Source organism: Gossypium raimondii, chromosome 11, assembly GCF_025698545.1.
Source record: "Gossypium raimondii isolate GPD5lz chromosome 11, ASM2569854v1, whole genome shotgun sequence".
Taxonomy (NCBI): Eukaryota; Viridiplantae; Streptophyta; class Magnoliopsida; order Malvales; family Malvaceae; genus Gossypium; species Gossypium raimondii.
In genome coordinates, this window is record NC_068575.1 from 62,876,070 (window position 1) to 62,896,655 (window position 20,586).

Genomic DNA, 20,586 nt, shown 5'->3' on the forward strand with positions numbered 1-20,586 from the left:
GATGTATAATTGATCTTTGTATCACATATATGCATATTTATATGTGATACAAAAGAAAGCAAATTACTACAATATTGTGATTTCATTGATGGAATCACATTCTGTTCTAATGGATACGAGTATTAAAAGCAGAACATGAATTTGCAATTCGTTGTATGCAACTATGCATACAGTGTCTCTGATCCGTTTAATTTCTTGGATAGATTTCTGAAAATTGGTTTGATCTAAAATTTAATTTATTATTTAAATTTAATTCTAAAATATAGAATTATCCATATAAATTTTTTTACTATATTTAAGTAATAAAAAATGGTAAATTTGGTTTTCAGATCGAAGCTTGGACACGGTAGGGTTTTACGGCATGTAAAAATATATTTATTGGATTATGTTAAAATTTAGACATGATGATGTTAGGTTTAACTCTGAATATGTGTGAATTTTTATTAATTTTATATGAAAATGTAAAAGAACAAAAATGTTGTCATAAAAATATAATTCAGAGTTAGATTAATAATTTCTCAATTGAGTTAGAATATGATTGATTGATGAGTAATATTAATTCAATTAAGTTTTTAAATAATAATAAATATAATAAAATTTGAATAAATTGAAATTGCAGCAGCCTTATTTTAAAAGGAAAAAACACACACACACACACAAGCGGGATGCATGAAAATTTACACTAAAAGTTATGGAGGGAAAAAAGGCAGTCACCTGTAACAACAATTATTTGAGTGTTTAGTAGCAGTGACTTCATCAATGGTGATTATTTCTTTTCCAGCCCCAACAACATTTGATTCTTTCATATTAACATCTAAACATTTCTGACTCATTGTGGTTTCATGAATTTTGTAGATCATTCTTAAAAACGCTTCTTCCACGTTCAAATTTCGTAAAGCAGATGTTTCCATGAAAAATAAACCTTCCATCTCTGCTATTTTCTTTCCTTCTTCTTCGCTTACTTGCCTGGACTCACTCAAATCCGATTTGTTCCCAACAAGCACAATCACCATTTCCAAATTTCCAAATTCTCTTAGCTCATGCATCCATTTCTTCACGTTTTGGAACGTTGTTCTTCGGGTTATATCGTACACTAACAATGCCCCCAATGCTCCCCTATAGTATGAACTTGTAATTGCTCTAAACCTACATCCATGTACATTTTGCATTCTTTAAGTACATAAACAAGTGTGAAGGAATATAGTTTATTTTGTTGTAACAGTATAATGGAAGTCTCAGACAAAGTAAGAAAGTTGTTTTAGGGGTTGAGATGAATTATAAATTATTAGAGGGTCTAAGTGCATCAGCCATTAGGGCTAGGGGGTAAAGGCCATTGTTTGCTCCCTTTACCTTCGTCCTTGGTGGCCCTTATATTAAGAGTTGGATTACATTTTATCTACTGCTATTGTTAAAAACGATCCTTATACATCGACATGAGGTACATGTGGCACACCTTGTGTATTGTATAACTATCTAGTTATTTCATTAGCCACACCAGCTTTAAAACAATAAAAATGTAAGAAAATTTTATCTAAAAAGATTAAAATCAATTACAACTTAGCATTCTTTAATATATAATATTATTTTTTATCAAAATTTGAGTTTGGATAGTAATACTCAAAATTAATATTAATAATAAATGAATTTGGATTTTAAAACAATTGTATAAAATTATATTTAAATATTACAAAAATTACAGATACCGGAAAATCAAGGACGCTTGGATGCAAGCAAGAAGCATTTTTCTACCTCATTCACTTTCAATGTTCATAAACTGAACAAAGTGCAGTGAGAACAGGCTGAAGCTCCTATCAATCTCCTCTGTAACTAGGACTCGCAACAATTCAGAAAACAAGCTTCAAAGCTGACACACTTTTTTGTACTTAGCCTAACCTTAATGGGGATTTTGTTCTAATTAATCATCTTATTAATCGAAACTGATTAAACATTATTATTTACACAATTGATTAAAGATAAAATGTCTCCTTTGTATTCAGCAGTTCATCAGCAAGAAGCGTGTTCTTGTGATTTCCCTGAGTTAACTCACAACTACTCATATATATATAATATATATATATGGGAACGTGCAAGTAGCTTGAAACTATAGCTTCTAAAGGGAAAGTAGTTAACTGAGTCACTGAGTTTAGACACAGTGGTCTCGCTTTAGCTGAATTTTAGTGAGTTGAATCAATCAGCATCGATTCTTCTCCTTAAACAAACAAAGAGGACTTTTTTTCAAACAATACTTGATCAAGTTGATGGATCAAATAATTCATTCATTCGTTCAAAATTTGGTTTATCAGTCAAATTAAGCATGATTGAAGGATGATCATCTCATATCTTACGGATACAAAGAACGAAGAGCGAAAAAAGAAGATTATAAGTTGGAATTGTGAAAATTACCTTTCTTGGCCGGCTGTATCCCATATTTGAGCTTTAATAACTCTGTCGCCAATCTTAACATTCCGATAAGCAAATTCAACGCCTATAGTAGGCTTGGAATCCAGTCGGAATTCATCTTTAGCAAACCTTGAGAGGAGATTCGATTTTCCAACTGCAGAATCACCGATCAACACTGCCTTAAACAGGTAATCACACTCTTCGTCATATGAATCTGCCATACATACATACATACATACATACGTATAGTACTCCACAAATACTAGCTTTTAAAACTATTCAGGATAAGGAAAAAAGTTGAAAAGAAAGCCAAAACAAACAAAATGAAGGAGTTGAAGAATTGAAGAAACCAATTTAGATGCGTCTTTAAAACACGAATATATATACACATATGATTCCAATTTCCAAATCAATGACTTCTTTTTGCTATTTGCTTTTGAGGGTATGGTATTGTTTGCATGTGAAACCATTCGAATTTAAGTGTTGGTTACAGATACAGGTATATACCCAATGTGTGTGTCAATCATTTTTTTAAGGGCGAATTTAGGAATTTTTTCGGAGTTGGAATTGAATTATAATATTTTGAGAATCAATTTTTTTTTAGTTGGGGATCGAAATTGAATTATAAAATTTTAAGATGTCCAAATATAATTTTTAATATTTATTAATTTTTTATTTCAGCATTTTCAGAGGGACTAAATATAAATTTTTATATTCTGAGGGGGCCAAAGTATAATTTTTACTATGTATTAACTTAAATTTTCATTATTCATAAAGTGACTAAATTGCATGATTTTCAATTTTAGGGGGCCAAAGCCTCTACTTACCCCTAAGAACCACCCCTGATTTAGGGTGGGTTTGGATGGGCGATTGGGTGCGGTGCGTTTAGCTTACTTTTTGTCTCATGCTACAGTATCGCTACAGTATCTAATCTCACCGCCACCGCTGTTTTTACACTAATCGCAGGTAAACGCACCGCCTATCCAAACTCACCCTTAATCATTTATTACATTATAATTTTATTATTTTTGAAAGGATTAAAATAATCTCTTTTTTTTTTCAATTTTTGAGAGTTAAAAGTATAAATTTAATTATATTTATTTATAAACTTATTATTTGTGAGAGGATTGAAAGGTAAAATTTCCATTTTGGGTTCGCCCCTGCGGATACATATATTTCCAAAAAAAAATGAAGATTCGAAACAATATGATGTTTCTTTAGTGTTTGTTAGCACCTACTAATGAGGTAGATTTGTGGGAAAAAATTTATGTAATAAATATATTTATTAAAAGTTAATTTAAAAAATAAATAATATTTATATTAAATGATAAAATTAAAAAGCGCATTTCTTTTAACTTGGTTGATGTTCAAATGACGCATAATATCAATGCTTAAATATAAATATAATTACCAACAAGTGTTGAATGTAATGGTAAGACAGATTGTATTCTTAAGGGGAGACACATGTTCAAACCTTAGAGACAACATTGTTAGGAAGAAGAACCACGAACCTTGAATGTATACCGTTGAATGAACACGAAGAATACCAAAAAGTATAATTATAGATTATTTGTTTATCTAAACTTTTCTTGTTAAGATGAAGAACTTTTATTATTCCTATATGCTTTTCGTGACATCATGTGGTTGTTGAATTATACTAAAGAAATGATGGTTAATCATCATATAAATAGTTAACTAATACTCCTTTTACAAAAATTAATTTGAGTTATTACTTTTTAGAATCTTTTTTTCCTTGAAAATCTATTTATTAAATTAACTATTTAATTATTTTCAAAATAAATAAATTATTTTATTTTACATCAATGGGAATTGATACGTAATTTTAATTCCTTCTAAATTAATAAATAAGAGAATTTTTTAAAAAATTTAAAGGTCAAAATTATATAATGTTAAAATTGGTTCTAATCAAGTCCTTGTGTCTCAAACTAAAAGAATAAAGTGAGTTTGGAATAAAAATGATTTTCAAATTAATTTTTAGACCCAACCTCAAAATGTAAAATTATCAAAATACTCTCATTTATTTCATCCCTACAAATTAAAGTTTAATAGATTGTCATATCATATTTATTTTACAACTAAATCAATCCATACCAACCATATATATATATATATATAAGTTTGAACTTAACATTTAGCGATGAGCATGTAATTTGGTATTGTTCATTAAATTTTACAAATACTTTATAGTAATTACTTAAAATTATTTAAATTTTATATTTTATGTCAGTCGCATTTAAGTCAACTTATTTTTACCTTTCAACATCGTATTTAAAATCAACATTTTTAACAACAATCAAAAATACTTTTTACGCTAATTACTTATCGAGTGCAACAACATTGGAAAGCTAACCCTAAGTCAGTTTATTTATCTATATGCTCTTGCAAGTCTTTTTTTTAATATTATTGAATGAAAAGGAAAGCATGCAACAATAAAAATAATTTAAGAGTTTTTAATATGATTCTATTTTCTGTATCGAGTTAAAACATGCAAATCAAATTCAACTCAACCGAGTTAAATCATAAGGTGCCAACTCAAACCTACTAATTTGTGTTCAAAATTAGAGTGATTACTTTAAACCAAATGGAACACCAATTATGAAAAAGGCATCAAAAGACAAAACAGCAAAAGCATTCAATGATTATCTCAAGTGTGAACCTCAACTTTTATTCTCTATTTTCTCTTTAAAGCTCAAGTTTAAAATGATTTTGAAATTACAATTAGTGAGTTCGAATTGAGTTGAATTTTACAACTTGATTAATTCAAATATTTTGAATAGCTCGAATAACAAATTGATAGAAATATCCATTGAGTCATTGATAGTTTTTAAAATGTGCAAATTGATCCTTTAAAAATTACAAATATTCAAAACATTTGTGAAATATTTTTGTTGAAATTTTATAAAAATAAAACTATTGAAAAGTTTTAAGTATGTATAAATGTTAAACTATATATTTTTCAAAAATTCCTAAATGATAAATTTGAGGCATTAAACAAAATAAATTATCATATTAATTATTATAAGGTATTTATGTTCTTTTAACTTGAAATTTAATCATATTGCCAACAATATTTCAATATGGCTAATTTTTTAAAAATTTAATTGGAACAAATTTGTTTTACTATGTTCGACTTGAATTTCATTTCACTCAATTCTAAAATTTTAATTAAATTAAAGATGATAAAATAAAACTCGTCAATATGCAATTAACTCAATATTTTCGCTCAATTCGATGGATTGAAATATATAAACAAAATGAAAAGAATGTTGGTCCAAAAAATTACTCATTTTGGTGTAAAATAAATAATGAAAGTGAGTAGAATGCATTTAAATGGATAATGTCATGTTTAAGTAAGTAATTTTAATTAGGGATTGGATTCCTTGTTTTAGTGACAATTATTCTTTTCTCTGTAATCTTTAAATTCCAATTTTATGTTTTCATTAAGAACATGTATATACCCATATGATAATCCAATTAACCCTGCATTTATGAGTGATATTATTATTCATCGCAACACCAAGTTTGCCTTAATTACATTATTTCTGACGTTTAAGAGAATTTGTGCAGATATATGAAGTCAAAAAGTATAGGTTTGGCACAAATATTAATCCAATGTATATTTTAGAGAAGCTGTGGATAAAAGAAAAAGAATAAAGTTTCGATTCTCAAAAGTTTATCTTTGAAAAGGTTAAAATTAAATTATAAAATCTTAAAGGGTTTAAAGTACAATTTTATTTGTGTATGTGTTTGTTGTTTTAAAATTTTAAAAGAATTAAATTCAAAATTTTCATCTTGAAGGTGCAGAGTGGATTTTTATCGTTAAATAAATTTATAATTTTAAAAATTTAAGAGACTAAAATAATAATTTACCATTTTAAAGGACCATTGTCCCTGCCGAGGTCAATTCTGGCTTGATTATATATTTATTTAATATTACGGTGTAATTGAAAAACAAAATTATGTAATAAATATATTTATAAAAATTGATATAAATAATAAATTAGGCTTTAGTTGAAATTTGTAAATATAAATACTGAAAATAGAGTATTGAGTTCAAATCTTGTTTTATGTGTACACTTTTGTTTTCCTAAAAAATGACCAAAAAAAACTCTAAAAACAATACAATTTAGTTTATAAAATAAAGACATTTTCTTGAAGTGATTAATATATAGTATAGATTTATATATTAATACACATACATTGTAACAATTATATATCCAACGCTAAGGATCATAAAAGAAAACAAACCCAAGAAAATAGTATCAAATAAACAATGTGAAGTCATTCCAAAAAAAAGTGACAAGAAGAAACACAAACGTCATAGGTACAAGAGTTAACCAGATGGAAAGCACGGGTGCGTTGAATCTCACACTCATAATTTGTTCTTCCCAGTTAACCTATACCATCTCGCTTATCATTAATTCATACAAATCAAACGAGTCATCCCAAGCTTGAGTAAACCAGTCACTACTGACCCGAGAGAACATAAGTCCTCTACGACTTGTAAGGGCACTTATTATTCCAAAAAAACTCCTTATGCCGGAAAAGGAAAGAAACTAGCGAAGGAGCCCTTTATCCAAACAGGAGCAACAACCATCCAACATGTCCTAATGAGCCATCAGAGGCTAGACCAAACACCAACGTCGTGAGAGGGAGCCAGCCAGGACAAAGAAACCACAAGGTAGGAGAGGGGAAAAAACAATAAAGAGGAAAGGGAGAAGGAAAAAAAAATAGGACTTCTTTCGTTTTTTGCTTTTATTTTATTTTTTAATTTAAAAATATATAAATCTATTACAATCTTAAGCACATTATAATAATTTGTATAAATCCAATTAATTTTAAATTTATTCTTTAATTTTTATATTTTAGGCTTACATAATAATATATTGAACCTATTTAATATGTTTGAGCCTATAATATTTTATTAGGGTAAACTCAAAAATAGTCACTTTTATTTGCCTCAGATTACATATTAGTCATTTATGTTTGAAATGTTACGTTTTAGTCATTTACATTATTGTTTTGTTACGAAGTGGTCACTCTACCATTAAGCTTTATTATCTCCCTAACAATGATCCTACGTGGCAGTTCAAATTAGTTTTAAATACTAACTTGGATGTCCTACATGGTAGTCTAAATTAAATTTATTTAATTAAAAACCTATTTTTTATCCTAGCAACTAGACATCCAAGTTGGCATTTAAAACCCATTTAGACTACCACGTAGGACTGCTGTTAGGGAGGTAATGGAGTTTAACAGTAGAGTGACCACTTCGTAACAAAACAATAACATAAGTGACTAAAACGTAACATTTCAAACATAAGTGACTAATATGTAATTTAAGACAAACAAAAGTGACCATTTTTATAGTTAACCTTATTTTATTATTAATCGACAATTCAGTTAATTATCTATTTTCAAATTAAAATAATGGTTAACTAAAATTTCAAAAATATCCTTAAACAATCCTTGACTGAATTTGATTCGGTTGGTAAAAATAGAATTATGCACAACCTTAATATTCTGTCGTATAAAAGAGGATTACCAACGCAAATGTGTCATCATACGACTCTATTAAAATAGGGCAATGTAATGAACATCGTGAGATGATGCAAGACGCATCATAGATGCAATGGGGATTGTTGGAGGCATTCACGGTGATTAATTGATTCACCAAATTAACCCTCGAAGCGTTAAGATGTAATTATAAACATAAATCTCATTTTAATGTAGTGATTACTACCAATTTCTCTGTCTTCTATTCAGCGAGAATGATATTTGTACAGCAATTTTATGATAGTTTTAATCGTAATATGTATGGTGTGCTACCTGTCAATGAAATTTTTTATTTGAAAAATCAGATTAATACAAATAAATTAACTTTTGAATATCTTAAAAGAAATTATAATCAACAGATGCAAAAATGCAATCCGGTCATTGCTACCAATCCAATTTAAAATTTCATTCCATGGAACTCAGAATCCATCAAGTACAGCAAATTCCATATAGTTATTGTCAACATTCGTAATTAATACTCCAAACAACCTATAAACAATACCTTTGTTTCATTCACGTCGTTTGAATCAACAAATAACTGTCCAAAAAACTTGCAATCCTACGGCTTCGATTCATTCCTCATTACCCGCCTTCGAATCACTCATCATCTTCCGGAACTCCTCGAAATTAATATTCCCATCATGATCCGCATCAACACTAGCGACCATCTTAACAGCTTTCTCAACCGAACACGTCATCCCCAACCGATTCAAAACCAGATGCAACTCTTCCGCCGAGATCAAGCCGTTCTTATCCTGATCATACAAATCGAAGGCCTCATGAAGCTCCGTTTCAGCGTTGGCGGTGTCGAAAGAGGAACTACAGAGGTTGATGAACTCGGAGAGGTTGATGAATCCGTCTTTGTCGACGTCGAGTTCTTCCATGACACGTTTGATTTCCTCCTCAGGGGAGGAGCAACCCAACGCTTTCAAAACCTCGTCGAGCTCCGATACAGAGATCTTGCCGTCCTTGTTTTTGTCGAATTGGTTGAAAACTTTCTGGATTGGATCCATGGTTGGTTACTGCTGGACATGATTTAATCTTTTTTTGGTTTTGGTGAACGATTAAAAGAAGTAGAGAGGATTGAGTGACTAATTTTAGTTTCCACTATGAATGGTGGGAGCGAAATAAGAGGGGTGGGATTAGGCATTTTATTTTAGGATCCTGGAGGAAAACAGGGAAAATAGCAATACAGCTAAAAATAATATTGTAATAAACTTGAGTTTAATAAAATAATATTAATAAGGTGAAATTTTTAATTTAAATTTTAAAATATAAAAAATTAAAAAGATTAAATTTTTAAAATTAAAAAATATAAAGATTAAATTTTGGAAGAGTATGTATGTGACCTTTCAACCTATTCTATCTATTACATTTCTATCCTTGCAATGCTCCTATATTTGACCTCCTTCGTTGGGGCTCCCCACATGTTTCGACTGTAATAATAATGTCACCATTATTTTATTTTTTATTTGTATTCAGAAAATGGTTTTTATTATAAAATTTATATTAGATTTATGGATTTAAATTATTGGATATTTAAGAATGAAAAATTCTTAAGTTTACATAAATGAGATTTTAGTAGTGCTGTCAAAGGTTAAGTCATGCATTGATGAATTGGTAGATTTTTGTTTTTGATTTAGTTTTGAATATCTTTTTATTAATTAGACGTCTTAGGCGGAATTGTTGGATAAAAAAATTAATATGTTTTCTCTTGTTTTTCATTCTTCTCTTTTGAGATTTTATTGTGCTAAATTAATTGGTGGTTTATGAAGGGTGAAGTTATCTCAAGCGTTAACAAATGGTCTCAACAGTCTTAAAGTACAAGATTTCATGACCTCTGCGTAGGTTGGTAAAGATAAAATGGGCGCTAAATAAAGAATTGATTAAGATATAAAATCTTATTAAATCAATTAAATTGGAGCTAAAATATCAACTGAATAATGGTAAAAAATTCCAAAGCGAGGAAAAAGTTATGGGTTCTTATTAGCACAGTTTCCCAAACAGCTAGCTGGCGCTCTAAAAACCAACAAATATACAAAAAGAAAAAAGGGGTTTAGCTGTCAACAACTATCTGACACACACTGTCATCACGTTTTTCAGTTTATAGAAGCTCGTGAATTTCAATTTACCAAAACAACCCCATCATTCAAACTTACCATTTTTCTTCAATATAATTTATGAACAATCCAAATTTGGAAATTTGTTACCAACATTTTTTAAGAAAACATAATCATTAATAATTAAAAGAATTGGGTGAACCAAAAGGTTCAACTATACTTCAGTTTCACCCAACACACTTTAAATAGTATGCTTTCAATAAACTCTTCCAAGCATTTCTATGAATTCAATGGACACAACTTTTATTCATTATACACTTTCCCCATCCAAAATCTACCTAATGAACTTCCTAAAAGTTTGAAATGATTAAAAGAAGCAATATTTAAGATATTCAACATTTGAGTTTTTTTTTTTAATTTTGAGTGTTAAGTATGAGTATCTTAAATATTCAAAAATAAGTTAGTAGGATCTTGAGTCTCATTTGTTAAAATTGACTTTTTTTTTTATTAAAAAAATATTTATGTCATTTGAATTGAGATTTGAGGTTAGAGATGGAACGAGTGCAACCAAGATTCATCAATCGACTACAAAAGCCTTATTACCCCCTTTCATTCTAATCTGTAAATTGCAATGGATTCCACGGCCACCCAAATGTATTTATAAAAAATATATTAAAACATACCAACTTTTAGTTGAATTAGTAAAATAAAAATAATTGGAAATTATATATAGTGAATTCGCTTTAAAAATAATAACATTATACAATTAAATACACGCTGAATGTGACCTTACCCAACCCATAACATATGTAGTAGATACTACATTATTAAAATTTGACGAAATCATGAAGAGCTATCTCAGATGCCATAGATACCTTTTTTTGTCAATATATTCAAAGATCTTAACTGCAGCTCACGTGGTCAAGAACCATGGCCCCCACTGGCCAGTGGCCAACACCACCGCCACCCACACAGATATTCTCTGATTAACTGTGCAGCAGATCTAATAAGAAACAAGCTAACAAAAATTCGCCATATATAATATAATGTTTCTAATTAATAAAGTCCCACTACTACATAGAAAGCGACATATAGTATACGAAGATATTAAATATACGTAGTAGATATAGCATCTAACTTTGATGATAGTTATTACTAAGTATATATAAAATAACAATTCTAGCGACGATGGGGGCAAAAAGTGACCAAATAGTTGCCGCGGGTGCAAGTAGCAATGCTGGTTGGATCATCGTATGCATAGGAATATGCTTTGGGACAAGCTGCCTTGAAAATCTTCGAATACGCTGTTGGCTTGCATGACTGGGGGTTCCCAAAGGTCCCAGTGCAGCAATACCTCGGCGAGTTGAAAGCAAAGCAAGCACTTTTACAAGCCACCACTCGCTTGTTATCCTTCGATCTCACTTGTAAACCAACGGGGCACATTAAGTTCAAGTCACTCACACACCCAGCGTAGCTACATTTGCCTGAGCCTTTGAATGGGGTTATTGACATTGCTATGTTGTAGCCATCCACCAAGCTCACGTCGTAGAAATCTTGGTCCTGGCCGAGGGTGATTTCGGCTAGCGTAGCAGGCGGGGCACCGCCGAGGCCGTTACAGAAGAGGGATCCGCCGCAGTCACCAGTAGCGCAACGGCCGCGTCCGGATGCGTCGAAGGAGCAGCCGTGACGACCCCAGAAACGACCGGACCAGAGGGGAGGGAGACGCATGGAGTAGGCCTTGTTGGGTCGAAGTTTAAAGCCACCGCGAGCTAAAAGTGGCTTCCCAGCGCTGGGTTGGATACCTGGCCACACTGGGTGAGGGCACTTGTTGTAGAGTGTAATTGTTGTTGCTGTTGAAAACAAAAAGAAGCAAATGTTATAAAGACCGTACATATAACCAAGTTAAAAACTTCCAAGTGTAAGAGAGTACCAGAAACGTAGGAGAAAAGAAGCGTGAAGAGTGTGAAAGTTAGCATAGATCTCAGCATTGTCGCCATGGCTGAAACCTTGGGTACCAAGGAGCATGTAAGAGGGGAAAAGGAAAGGAAAGGACTGCCTGGATTTTATTACTAAGCTTCTAACCATGGTAGGCTTTTTATAGATAGAAAAGAAACCAGAGTCAGGGTTTGGTTACTGTATGATGTTTCTTAGTTTTTTTTTAGTGAAATGTGAGTAAAGCCTACTGCAATATGGACCTCCCCTACTGTAAATGGGACTTCAATGAGTTGCATATTGAACAATAAAAAAAAGGTGGGGAGAGAAAAATAATAAAAGACAGCACTCAGTAGTACTGTAAACCCCTTTTCAACGGTTCTAATTTGTTACTTTCAAGGCTTTAACAACTCTAGTAAGAAAAAAAGAAGCTCACCTTTACAAAATCTTCTGTTCTCTTTAGTAGAAGGTATAATCGATCTGAATCAAAATTTGAAGTTTTACAAAATTTGAAGTTTTACATAAAGAAAGAAACGATTACAAGCAAAAGGAGATCAACATTACATTCACAAGCCCAAGCCCGAACTCTTAGAGCGGGGAAAGCAGTTAAATGCCTCAGTCCTGCTCAAGCTAAAGTTTTGACAGATTAGACGTACCTATTGCTCAATAAATGAAAAAATCGGGTCTTTGGCACACCCAACCATCAAGGTCAACTCAATATTGAGGGAAAATTACCCAAATAATATGAAAAAAATAATGTTTTTTTAAAATGATATGAATGCAAAATTAGTATGTTTTCTACAGTAAAAAATAATCAGAATTGTGGGCGTCTATTTGGGCCTTGATTTTGGGGTAAAATTTGGTACATTGATGAGTCAAATCCATGTCAAGCCTCCCCTAACATGGATTATCAGTTATATAAAGAAAAATTAAAAATTTAATTTAATTTGGTAATATTATTAAACTTTTGGTTGAAAACTAAGGAATTATTAAAATTTAATAGTTTAACATTTTTTATGTAATTTATTTGCATTCATATTATTTTAGTAATTTTTCGAGATCTTCTATTAATTAATGTGATTTTTTTTGTATATCTGGAATTTAATCATTTACTAAAAAATTGTTAAATTATTAAATTTTAATAATTCCTGAAGTTTTAATTTTCACCTAGAAGTTTAATAATATTACTGAATTAAATTAACGTTTAAAAATTTATACTTGATGATCCATGTGAAGGCGTGGTTAGGGGGAGGCCCAAGTCTGCACCAATAATTTTCCCAAATATTGATGTGGAGATCCTCGACACCATGGCGTTGAAAACTTTTCTGAACCTAAGACAACATATGCAATGGGAGGCCATATCAAGTGACAAAGTAAAAAAGGACCTGAAAACTCAAGTCACAATGGACTCGAAAGACCCCGTAAGGTCAAACACATGCTTAAGAACATACAATTTTGAAAGATCAGAGATCGGAGGCTTTGAGATGAGATGGGTTCGGTGCTTCCAACGAAACTAAACAATGGTTACGGGAAGGACACACGGTGGAGATCCAAGGCATAGGTGGCCAGAGTCCAAGGTCAGTTTCGGTATTTTAGAGGTCCGTTTAGAGAAGTCTAAGCCGGAGAACAAAAAGGACAACGTTGGGAGTTGGGACGTTTAGTTTAAATCATCTAACATTTTGAGAGTAATTTAACAACATAATATTCTCATATTTTACTCGCAAATATGATTGTAAATATATAAATAATCTTAATAACACGTCTATCTCAAATGATATAACTCATTCTATAACCTTTCCTTAGACATATTAATAAAATCCAAAACTTCAAATTTACTGAAAAAACAACAGTGAAGAAGAAAAAAAGGGGAATGAGAGGAAGGTGCTTCCTGAATGACGGAAAAGGCAGCTCAATAATCGAGGTTGTCAGATCCCTTACTTGTCTGTATCCAACTCAATCAAATGCAGATGAAAAACACACACAAGGTCATTGCCATTTTGCCTTCACATGTCATGTGCAAGGGAATCACCCTGTTCCTTTTATTTTTTCCGAACTAGTGGTATCATCACCCTGTCAATATCCTTCCAGTCTTGAGACTATACCACCTAAATCTAGCTTCAATAAAATTTTCATTTTGATATGAATTCAATTTGTATAACCCTTAATAATTAAAATCTAAAAGCAATTAAACTATTAAATAAATTTAAATCGTAAAAGTTCGCAGCTTTAAAATGATAAAACATCATTTACTTTATAAATATACATTTTTTAATTACTTTTCAACAACCCTTCCTCAGACATTTAAAGAATTATATGAATATAACAAAATATATATAGGTAGAGGTGTTGATGGTTGGGCTGGGTGTAATTAAACCATATTTTTTAAGCCCTGGGCTTGGCTCACAAATGGGTTTATACTTTCTCCAAGTCTAGCCCAATTCAATCTTAACCCGGTCTGTTCATATTTGATATTTTTAGATTAAAATATATAAAATAAAAATTTTATAACACATTAAAAATTAATAATATTAAAAAACACAAGTAAATATGATAAATATTTTATTCTATTAAATATATTTTTTAAAACTTTATATTTAGTTGGGTAAGATTTCTTTCTTTTAGGTTTTGAGTAATGGGTTTAATTGTTATTGGGTTAGTGATTAAATATAAATATATACAATTATTTAACATATATATATTTTTATAATATAATGTATTCGGGCCTGGCTTGAGTCAAAATCTCTTGTCCAAGGCCCAATTCATATAGAAAACCAGCCTTAAAATCAACGCATTCGAATTGATGTTATAATGAGTATAAATTGAATAGAATAGTTTTAAGAATTTAAAGAAGAGGATGATTTAACATTTTCCATTGGGTTATGATGGATTGGGCTTCCTTTAGGATTTTTGTAGCCATCCACCACAATAAATCTTTCTCAACTCTATTAATTAGTTTATTTAAGATATTTTAAATTGGTTAACAATTCGATGCTTGCAGAAGTATTTCCTTCCCAAGTCCAGTAGGCGGAACAAAGAAAAATAGAAATTATTTGTGTTAAACATATAAAATAATAAGGTGAATAGTGTATGTCCTTCCTACTTTTGAAAGTTTTAATATTATAAATAATTACTAATGATTATGCCAAATTGAGTGCTCTAATTAATGATGTCTTCCATGCGTGCTCATGCTACTTGCAATTCTCTATTCATATAGTAGCCAAGTTTGAGTAATATCTATAATACAAAATATTCATTATATTTACAAAATAAACAAGAAAAAGAGAGAAATAAATTAATTTCTAAATGCATAAAGAAATTTTTACTCAACTTGAATTTAGAATTTATTTTTTAGTTTACTACCAAAATTTATTACCTTAATTGGAATTCATAATTTTGGGATCTAAAATTCCAACTTTAAAATTTGTCTAAATAATTAACTTAAATTCATTTAGATCCATTATTATAAATTATAAATTATATTTTTATTTAAATATAGGTTAAGTCAAGAATGCTAGATTAGAACTAAGCCATCTTATATAGATACTTGTCCTTTAGAATTTAACGTATTATTATTAAATATCATGGGAATAGAGGAATAACACAATTCTTAAACAATCGAACGCAAGAGGAGAGGAACATAAAGATGTGACATGGCCACGATGGATTGTCTACGGGCCCCAACGCTAGCGTTGCTTTGGTTTCGGCCTTTTTCTTTTGCAATAAAATTGTGCTTTATATACTATCATTTACATGGCGACAATTGAAAATGCAATAAAATCAAATCAATTTTAAAAATATTTAGAAAAGGTTACTTATATACTTTTAAAAAGATTGATATTTTACAGTGTATTGTTTATTATTTTATTCTTATTATTATGGAATTGCATTTTGTATCCACATTAAATTACACTTTTACTATACTTTAAATTATTCAATTTTGTGCTACACTCTTACTAGCATTCCAATCATATAAAACTACACCTTAACAATATAAAATAGATAATAAATTAACATTAAACATTAGATATTCATTTTATTAGTAACTACTCAATTAAATTTATTCAAGTTCAAGATTGAGTTCACTTTAATAATTAAGCTTAGAGATATATTAAAAGTAAAAATGTTAATAATATGAATTATTTAAAAAAGAGGGATCCATTTATACCGGTGTAAAGCTCAAGTGATTTTATACTATTTCATATTTTGTATACGATTAATTGTTTAAAAGAAGATATGGAATGATGCAAAATCACTTAAGTTTTACAACGGTATAAATGAATCACACTCCTTACTTAAAATATATAGTAAAAATACAAAAAATAGTTTGATAAAACTCACAAACTGTTTGAGTTAAGCATTACGAAGGTCCAATTTAACTGAATTGAAGCTTTTCAAGCTCGACCGGATATCTATTAAATTCAAATCAACATCTGGTGTGAAATTGATACGATAGAGTTGACGATGCCACTAAATTTGTTTAGGCATCTATCTTCATCTTCTCATTGTTTGTTTCTTCTACGACTTTCTAGGCTATTTTATTTCTTTCCATTTTACACACGTAACTTTTGAAAATTAAAAAAAAAAATATTTTTAAAATCAAACTTTTCTGCGGGAATCAAGAAAAAGAATACCAACTTATTCAAACAACTTTTATGAACAACAAGTTCTGATGCAATTAAAGCTGTATGAAGGTGTAAATATATATATATATATATATATATATGTATAATTTACTCACTCAATTCTTGTGCGAGAATCATGGGAAAAAAAGAGATGCAATAAAGTCAATGAAATATCAAATTTATAATGAAAAAGTTTGACAAATTAATTTCATCCAAAGCATTTTACAAGGCCTTTGTGCTAAAGTAGGCGTCATGTTTGCCATATAATGGGCTGCCATGCATATCATATCATCAAAATATACAGTTATTTAATTTCAACCATTATCAGCCTTTGTGTGATACTGCCACACAACTTTTTTAACAGGAATTTTGTACTTAATCTAAAATTGCTTTGACTCGGTCTATTTATTTTTTATTGAATAAAACTTGATAAATAATTCATTTTGCAGCTGGTCATGTAATTTCTTATATATTTTACTTTAATCATAAAACACAATTTTGATTTAATTAACATCAAGAAAAAAATCAAGTTGGGATTTAAGATATAAACATTTTGTTTACAACAGAATCTTGAATGACGATAACAACCTTACTTATGAATTTTAAATTATAAGAGATGCAATGATGCGATTCTAGCGAGTAAATGGACTTACAATGATTATGAATGAAAAATTAAACAATGTATTGTTTACGGTTGACAATGTAATTGAATAAGTAAAGAAAATGTAAGGAGTGAATATGCAATTTTATTTTGTATATATGTTATGTAATTCCAAAAAATTCACTGTATCAATCAAATTATGCAGGCTTCAATTCAAACTTCCATCACAAATATCGAGGGGTTAATTTTTTTTTTTAAGCTATCATGACAAGGAATAAAATTGTTTGGAATAAGAAGATAATTAGCTAGAAAAAGAAAAAAACAAAACAAAAAACAGCTCCCCCTATAATTTGACTACAAATAAAGATTTTACAAATTTAACTAAGGATTAAAAGTAAAGGAGAGAGACATTAATCATGAATGCAGTCATGATGTGTCGGTCCAGGATTTCTTTGGCCTTTGAATGTGGAACCTCAAAAGAGTATTGTGCATTTGCCGCTTTATATCCCCAATAATATATAGTAGACAAGTGTTATGGGCAAAGCTATTAGCATCCCAAAGATTACACTGCAATTTCAAAAATAAGAAGGAATTAATTGATTTGGATGCTTTTGCATTTCAACTGGAAAAAGAATAAAAAGTGAGTAAAGAGACTCACGCTGTGCTGAGAATATCAGGGTGCAGGCTGTATTCCTTTGCAAAGACAAAGGGTACTATTCCTTGAGGAAGAGCTGCCTGTTTTATTTTATATTTTGGTAACCAAATTACATGCAACACAAAAGGATATGTCAGAAATAGTAATACGAAGATAGCAAAAGAAATGTATATTTAAAATTTGAACCAACCTAATTAAAAAAAAAATAGACTGATATTGTTAATGAATTAAAGAATGTATAATATAATTGAGATACTGACCAAAAAAATATAAAGTGTATAAAATAAGGTGTGCATGCAGGGTTAATATTTATGGGTAAATGGGATATTGGGAAGTGACCTGGACAATGGCAACCCGTAAGAGAACGCCACGGAGACCAACAGCAATGGAAGCGGCTGCCATGACAGCTGGACCTGTAAGGAATCTCACGGCCATTGCAAAAGCTGCAACCGAATTCCCACATGCTATGATCCTTGGTTGCAATGCCATGAACAGACCTGTTCTTTGCATCCAAACATTAACATTAACAACCCCCCATTATCACTTGTTGTCAGAACCAGACATTAACAACCAACATTTCTGTCTTTCTTTTTTTTCTTTCTTTAAATCCTTAAAAGACCAAGACCTTTCATCATCACTTCCACCACCCCCCACCATCATATCAAAATCCAAGACCAAAAAAAAAAAAAAAAGACTTAAAGAACCAACATGTTATCATCACCTTAACAGTTTTGCTTTGCCAGTTATTATGCTCGCTTTATTACTACATTTTGTAATGATCATCAAGTGTTGTGTGTGTGTGATTTGAAAGCAAAGGAAACAAGGTGTAATTTACTGACCGAGACTGAACATGGCCATGCCAAGTCCTGCATCTGACAGAATTGAAATGGACTTTGCTATAATCGCTGGCATTTCTACATTCCACCTACAATAAACCAAGCAAACAAGCTATGATCATAAACTATACCAAAATATTTTCATATATAATACACAGAGATTCTACGTGAACGAGACAGACCTGAACGAGATTAAAGACCAAGTGAGACCTATCAAGCTTGAATAGGTGTTGGGATTCCTTATAAGCTTTCTCCAGACCATGATCAGTATCAGCCTTGTCATTACACTTGTCGGAGGCATTGTATTGGGCTTGCCATTGCCATCCCCCAACTTGTCACCTTCGTGTTTGTTCATTTCTCCGTTCATTCCTCCTTTAGCGAAGCTCAAGTCTTCTCTTTCCATGTACTCTTCACGGTTCTCTCTATGCCCTTCAACTGCACCACACCACAACAACTATTAATCTAATACACGTTGTATACATAAAGTGAAAATATTGAAGCATAAGCTATACCTTTCCCTGGGGAGACAGCCAATCTAACATCTTTCTGGTCGGCAGCGCCGTAATCATGGCCGGTGCCGCCAAAGACATCGGAAACAGGAGAAGCGCTAGAACTCCAAACAAACACTGGAAGATCCCTACCACCATCTTCAGACTTTTGTTGGGGATGACCATTAGGCCTCTTTGCATTTGCATTTGCATTACCACCACCGAGGGGTTTAGAACCAGTCGGCGAAAACATACCAGGATTAGGAACCGGATAATGGGTTGCACCGCCACCACCGCCACCACCGCCTGGTGCTTGGTAATGGAACCTCGGTTTACCAGCGGCTGCACCATCCTCTTCATAGTTGGATGGTCTCGGAGTGGGTCCACGCGAAGCAGACAAACCATAAACATCTGCAGAACCGAAATTTGAATTGCGTCCCCCAGCCATCATGGAATAAAAATCAGTGTGGTTAAAGCTCGAGCCTCTTGGTGTTGGGTTCCTCGATGATTGCAAAGAGTATATCTCAGCATTGGTTAGATTCGAAGGACGTGGAGTTGTAGATGTAAAACCATGGGACCTTCTTGAGAAAATATCTGATCTTGAAGCATTGGATTTTCTGACAGTAACATGAAGCTTACCATCTTCTTTAATCTCAGCTTCGGTTTCAATAGGTTGTCGACCATCAAGCGACACGACATCTGAATCAACATGGATAGAAACAATAGAGCCTGCTGTGCCGGGAAATTGCTCAGAGATAAGCATTTTAGCCGCTCTATATTCAAACAAGAAAAGCATCAAAGTGTACCAAATAATACATTGAAGAACAACTATTTGCACCATTAAACTCCCTGAAAAATCCCCATACATTCCTTTAAGTAAAGGAATACCCATAACCAAAGTGTTTGGAAGAGTAGAAAGTGAAAAAAGGGTAATGGTCCATTCCAAACAACCTCTTTTACTGACCTTGGTCCAAACAGCAAGTACTGCAAGAACTATAAGTTTTTGAAGTGTATCAGCAGCTATGAAACGAAAGTTCATAGAATAAGGGTCATTAGAAGCGATGAAGTGAAAAGAAAGGAGAGGGACAGCAAAGAGAGCAACAAAACGGTTGATGCCTGAACACTGATCAGGAGTGAAAATCTTCCACCATTTCACCGAGCCATAAGCTAAAACCATGGCCACGTAAAGTGGAACCATGGCAGTCATGACATGGTAGAAATCTGTAATGGAGATCATCTTTGGGTATCAACAAAACCGAAAGGGCAAGGAAGAGAGAAGAGGAGAGAGCCTTGGAACAAGTGATGATGAAGGAGGCAAAGGAAATAGGAAGAGCATGTGTTTATGGGGTTATGGGGCAAGGCAAGTGGGGTAATTAAGCAGAGAGGGGGAAGTCTTGCAGTCCCCAAAGCTAGCA

General features: G+C 31.6%; 4 protein-coding genes across 4 annotated transcripts; all 4 read right to left on the reverse strand.

Annotated features, from left to right (window-relative positions):
• Window positions 1-603: 603 nt before the first annotated feature.
• On the reverse strand, window positions 604-2,850 carry LOC105801711 (ras-related protein RABA6b). The gene is made up of 2 exons (XM_012632946.2): window positions 2,404-2,850; window positions 604-1,146 (listed from the first exon to the last, which is right to left on the reverse strand). The coding sequence occupies exons 1-2, from the start codon at window positions 2,631-2,633 to the stop codon at window positions 711-713; spliced, it is 666 nt and encodes a 221-aa protein (XP_012488400.1). The 5' UTR covers window positions 2,634-2,850; the 3' UTR covers window positions 604-710.
• A 5,508-nt stretch (window positions 2,851-8,358) lies between these two features.
• LOC105801710 (probable calcium-binding protein CML27) lies at window positions 8,359-9,173 on the reverse strand. The gene has a single exon (XM_012632945.2). The coding sequence runs from the start codon at window positions 8,988-8,990 to the stop codon at window positions 8,550-8,552; it is 441 nt and encodes a 146-aa protein (XP_012488399.1). The 5' UTR covers window positions 8,991-9,173; the 3' UTR covers window positions 8,359-8,549.
• A 1,883-nt stretch (window positions 9,174-11,056) lies between these two features.
• LOC105801709 (thaumatin-like protein) lies at window positions 11,057-12,134 on the reverse strand. Its single transcript, XM_012632944.2, has 2 exons — window positions 11,968-12,134; window positions 11,057-11,887 (listed from the first exon to the last, which is right to left on the reverse strand). The coding sequence occupies exons 1-2, from the start codon at window positions 12,032-12,034 to the stop codon at window positions 11,217-11,219; spliced, it is 738 nt and encodes a 245-aa protein (XP_012488398.1). The 5' UTR covers window positions 12,035-12,134; the 3' UTR covers window positions 11,057-11,216.
• A 5,246-nt stretch (window positions 12,135-17,380) lies between these two features.
• LOC105801708 (probable auxin efflux carrier component 1c) lies at window positions 17,381-20,586 on the reverse strand. Its single transcript, XM_012632943.2, has 6 exons — window positions 19,196-20,586; window positions 18,866-19,118; window positions 18,687-18,772; window positions 18,187-18,344; window positions 17,851-17,927; window positions 17,381-17,759 (listed from the first exon to the last, which is right to left on the reverse strand). Exons 1-6 carry the CDS (start codon window positions 20,406-20,408, stop codon window positions 17,693-17,695), a joined length of 1,854 nt encoding a protein of 617 aa, XP_012488397.1. The 5' UTR covers window positions 20,409-20,586; the 3' UTR covers window positions 17,381-17,692.

Excerpts from the sequence above, each read along its gene's own strand:
- LOC105801709 (XM_012632944.2), bottom strand. The coding sequence starts at position 12,034 with ATGGCGACAATGCTGAGATCTATGCTAACTTTCACACTCTTCACGCTT. Across the intron at positions 11,888-11,967 it reads TCTTTTCTCCTACGTTTCTG|CAACAACAATTACACTCTAC; the intron begins GTACTCTCTTAC and ends TGTTTTCAACAG.
- LOC105801711 (XM_012632946.2), bottom strand. The coding sequence starts at position 2,633 with ATGTATGTATGTATGGCAGATTCATATGACGAAGAGTGTGATTACCTG. Across the intron at positions 1,147-2,403 it reads GATACAGCCGGCCAAGAAAG|GTTTAGAGCAATTACAAGTT; the intron begins GTAATTTTCACA and ends ACATGGATGTAG.
- LOC105801708 (XM_012632943.2), bottom strand. The coding sequence starts at position 20,408 with ATGATCTCCATTACAGATTTCTACCATGTCATGACTGCCATGGTTCCA. Across the intron at positions 18,773-18,865 it reads TGGTCTTTAATCTCGTTCAG|GTGGAATGTAGAAATGCCAG; the intron begins GTCTGTCTCGTT and ends GGTTTATTGTAG. Across the intron at positions 17,760-17,850 it reads CCTGATATTCTCAGCACAGC|TGTAATCTTTGGGATGCTAA; the intron begins GTGAGTCTCTTT and ends TTGAAATTGCAG.
- LOC105801710 (XM_012632945.2), bottom strand. The coding sequence starts at position 8,990 with ATGGATCCAATCCAGAAAGTTTTCAACCAATTCGACAAAAACAAGGAC.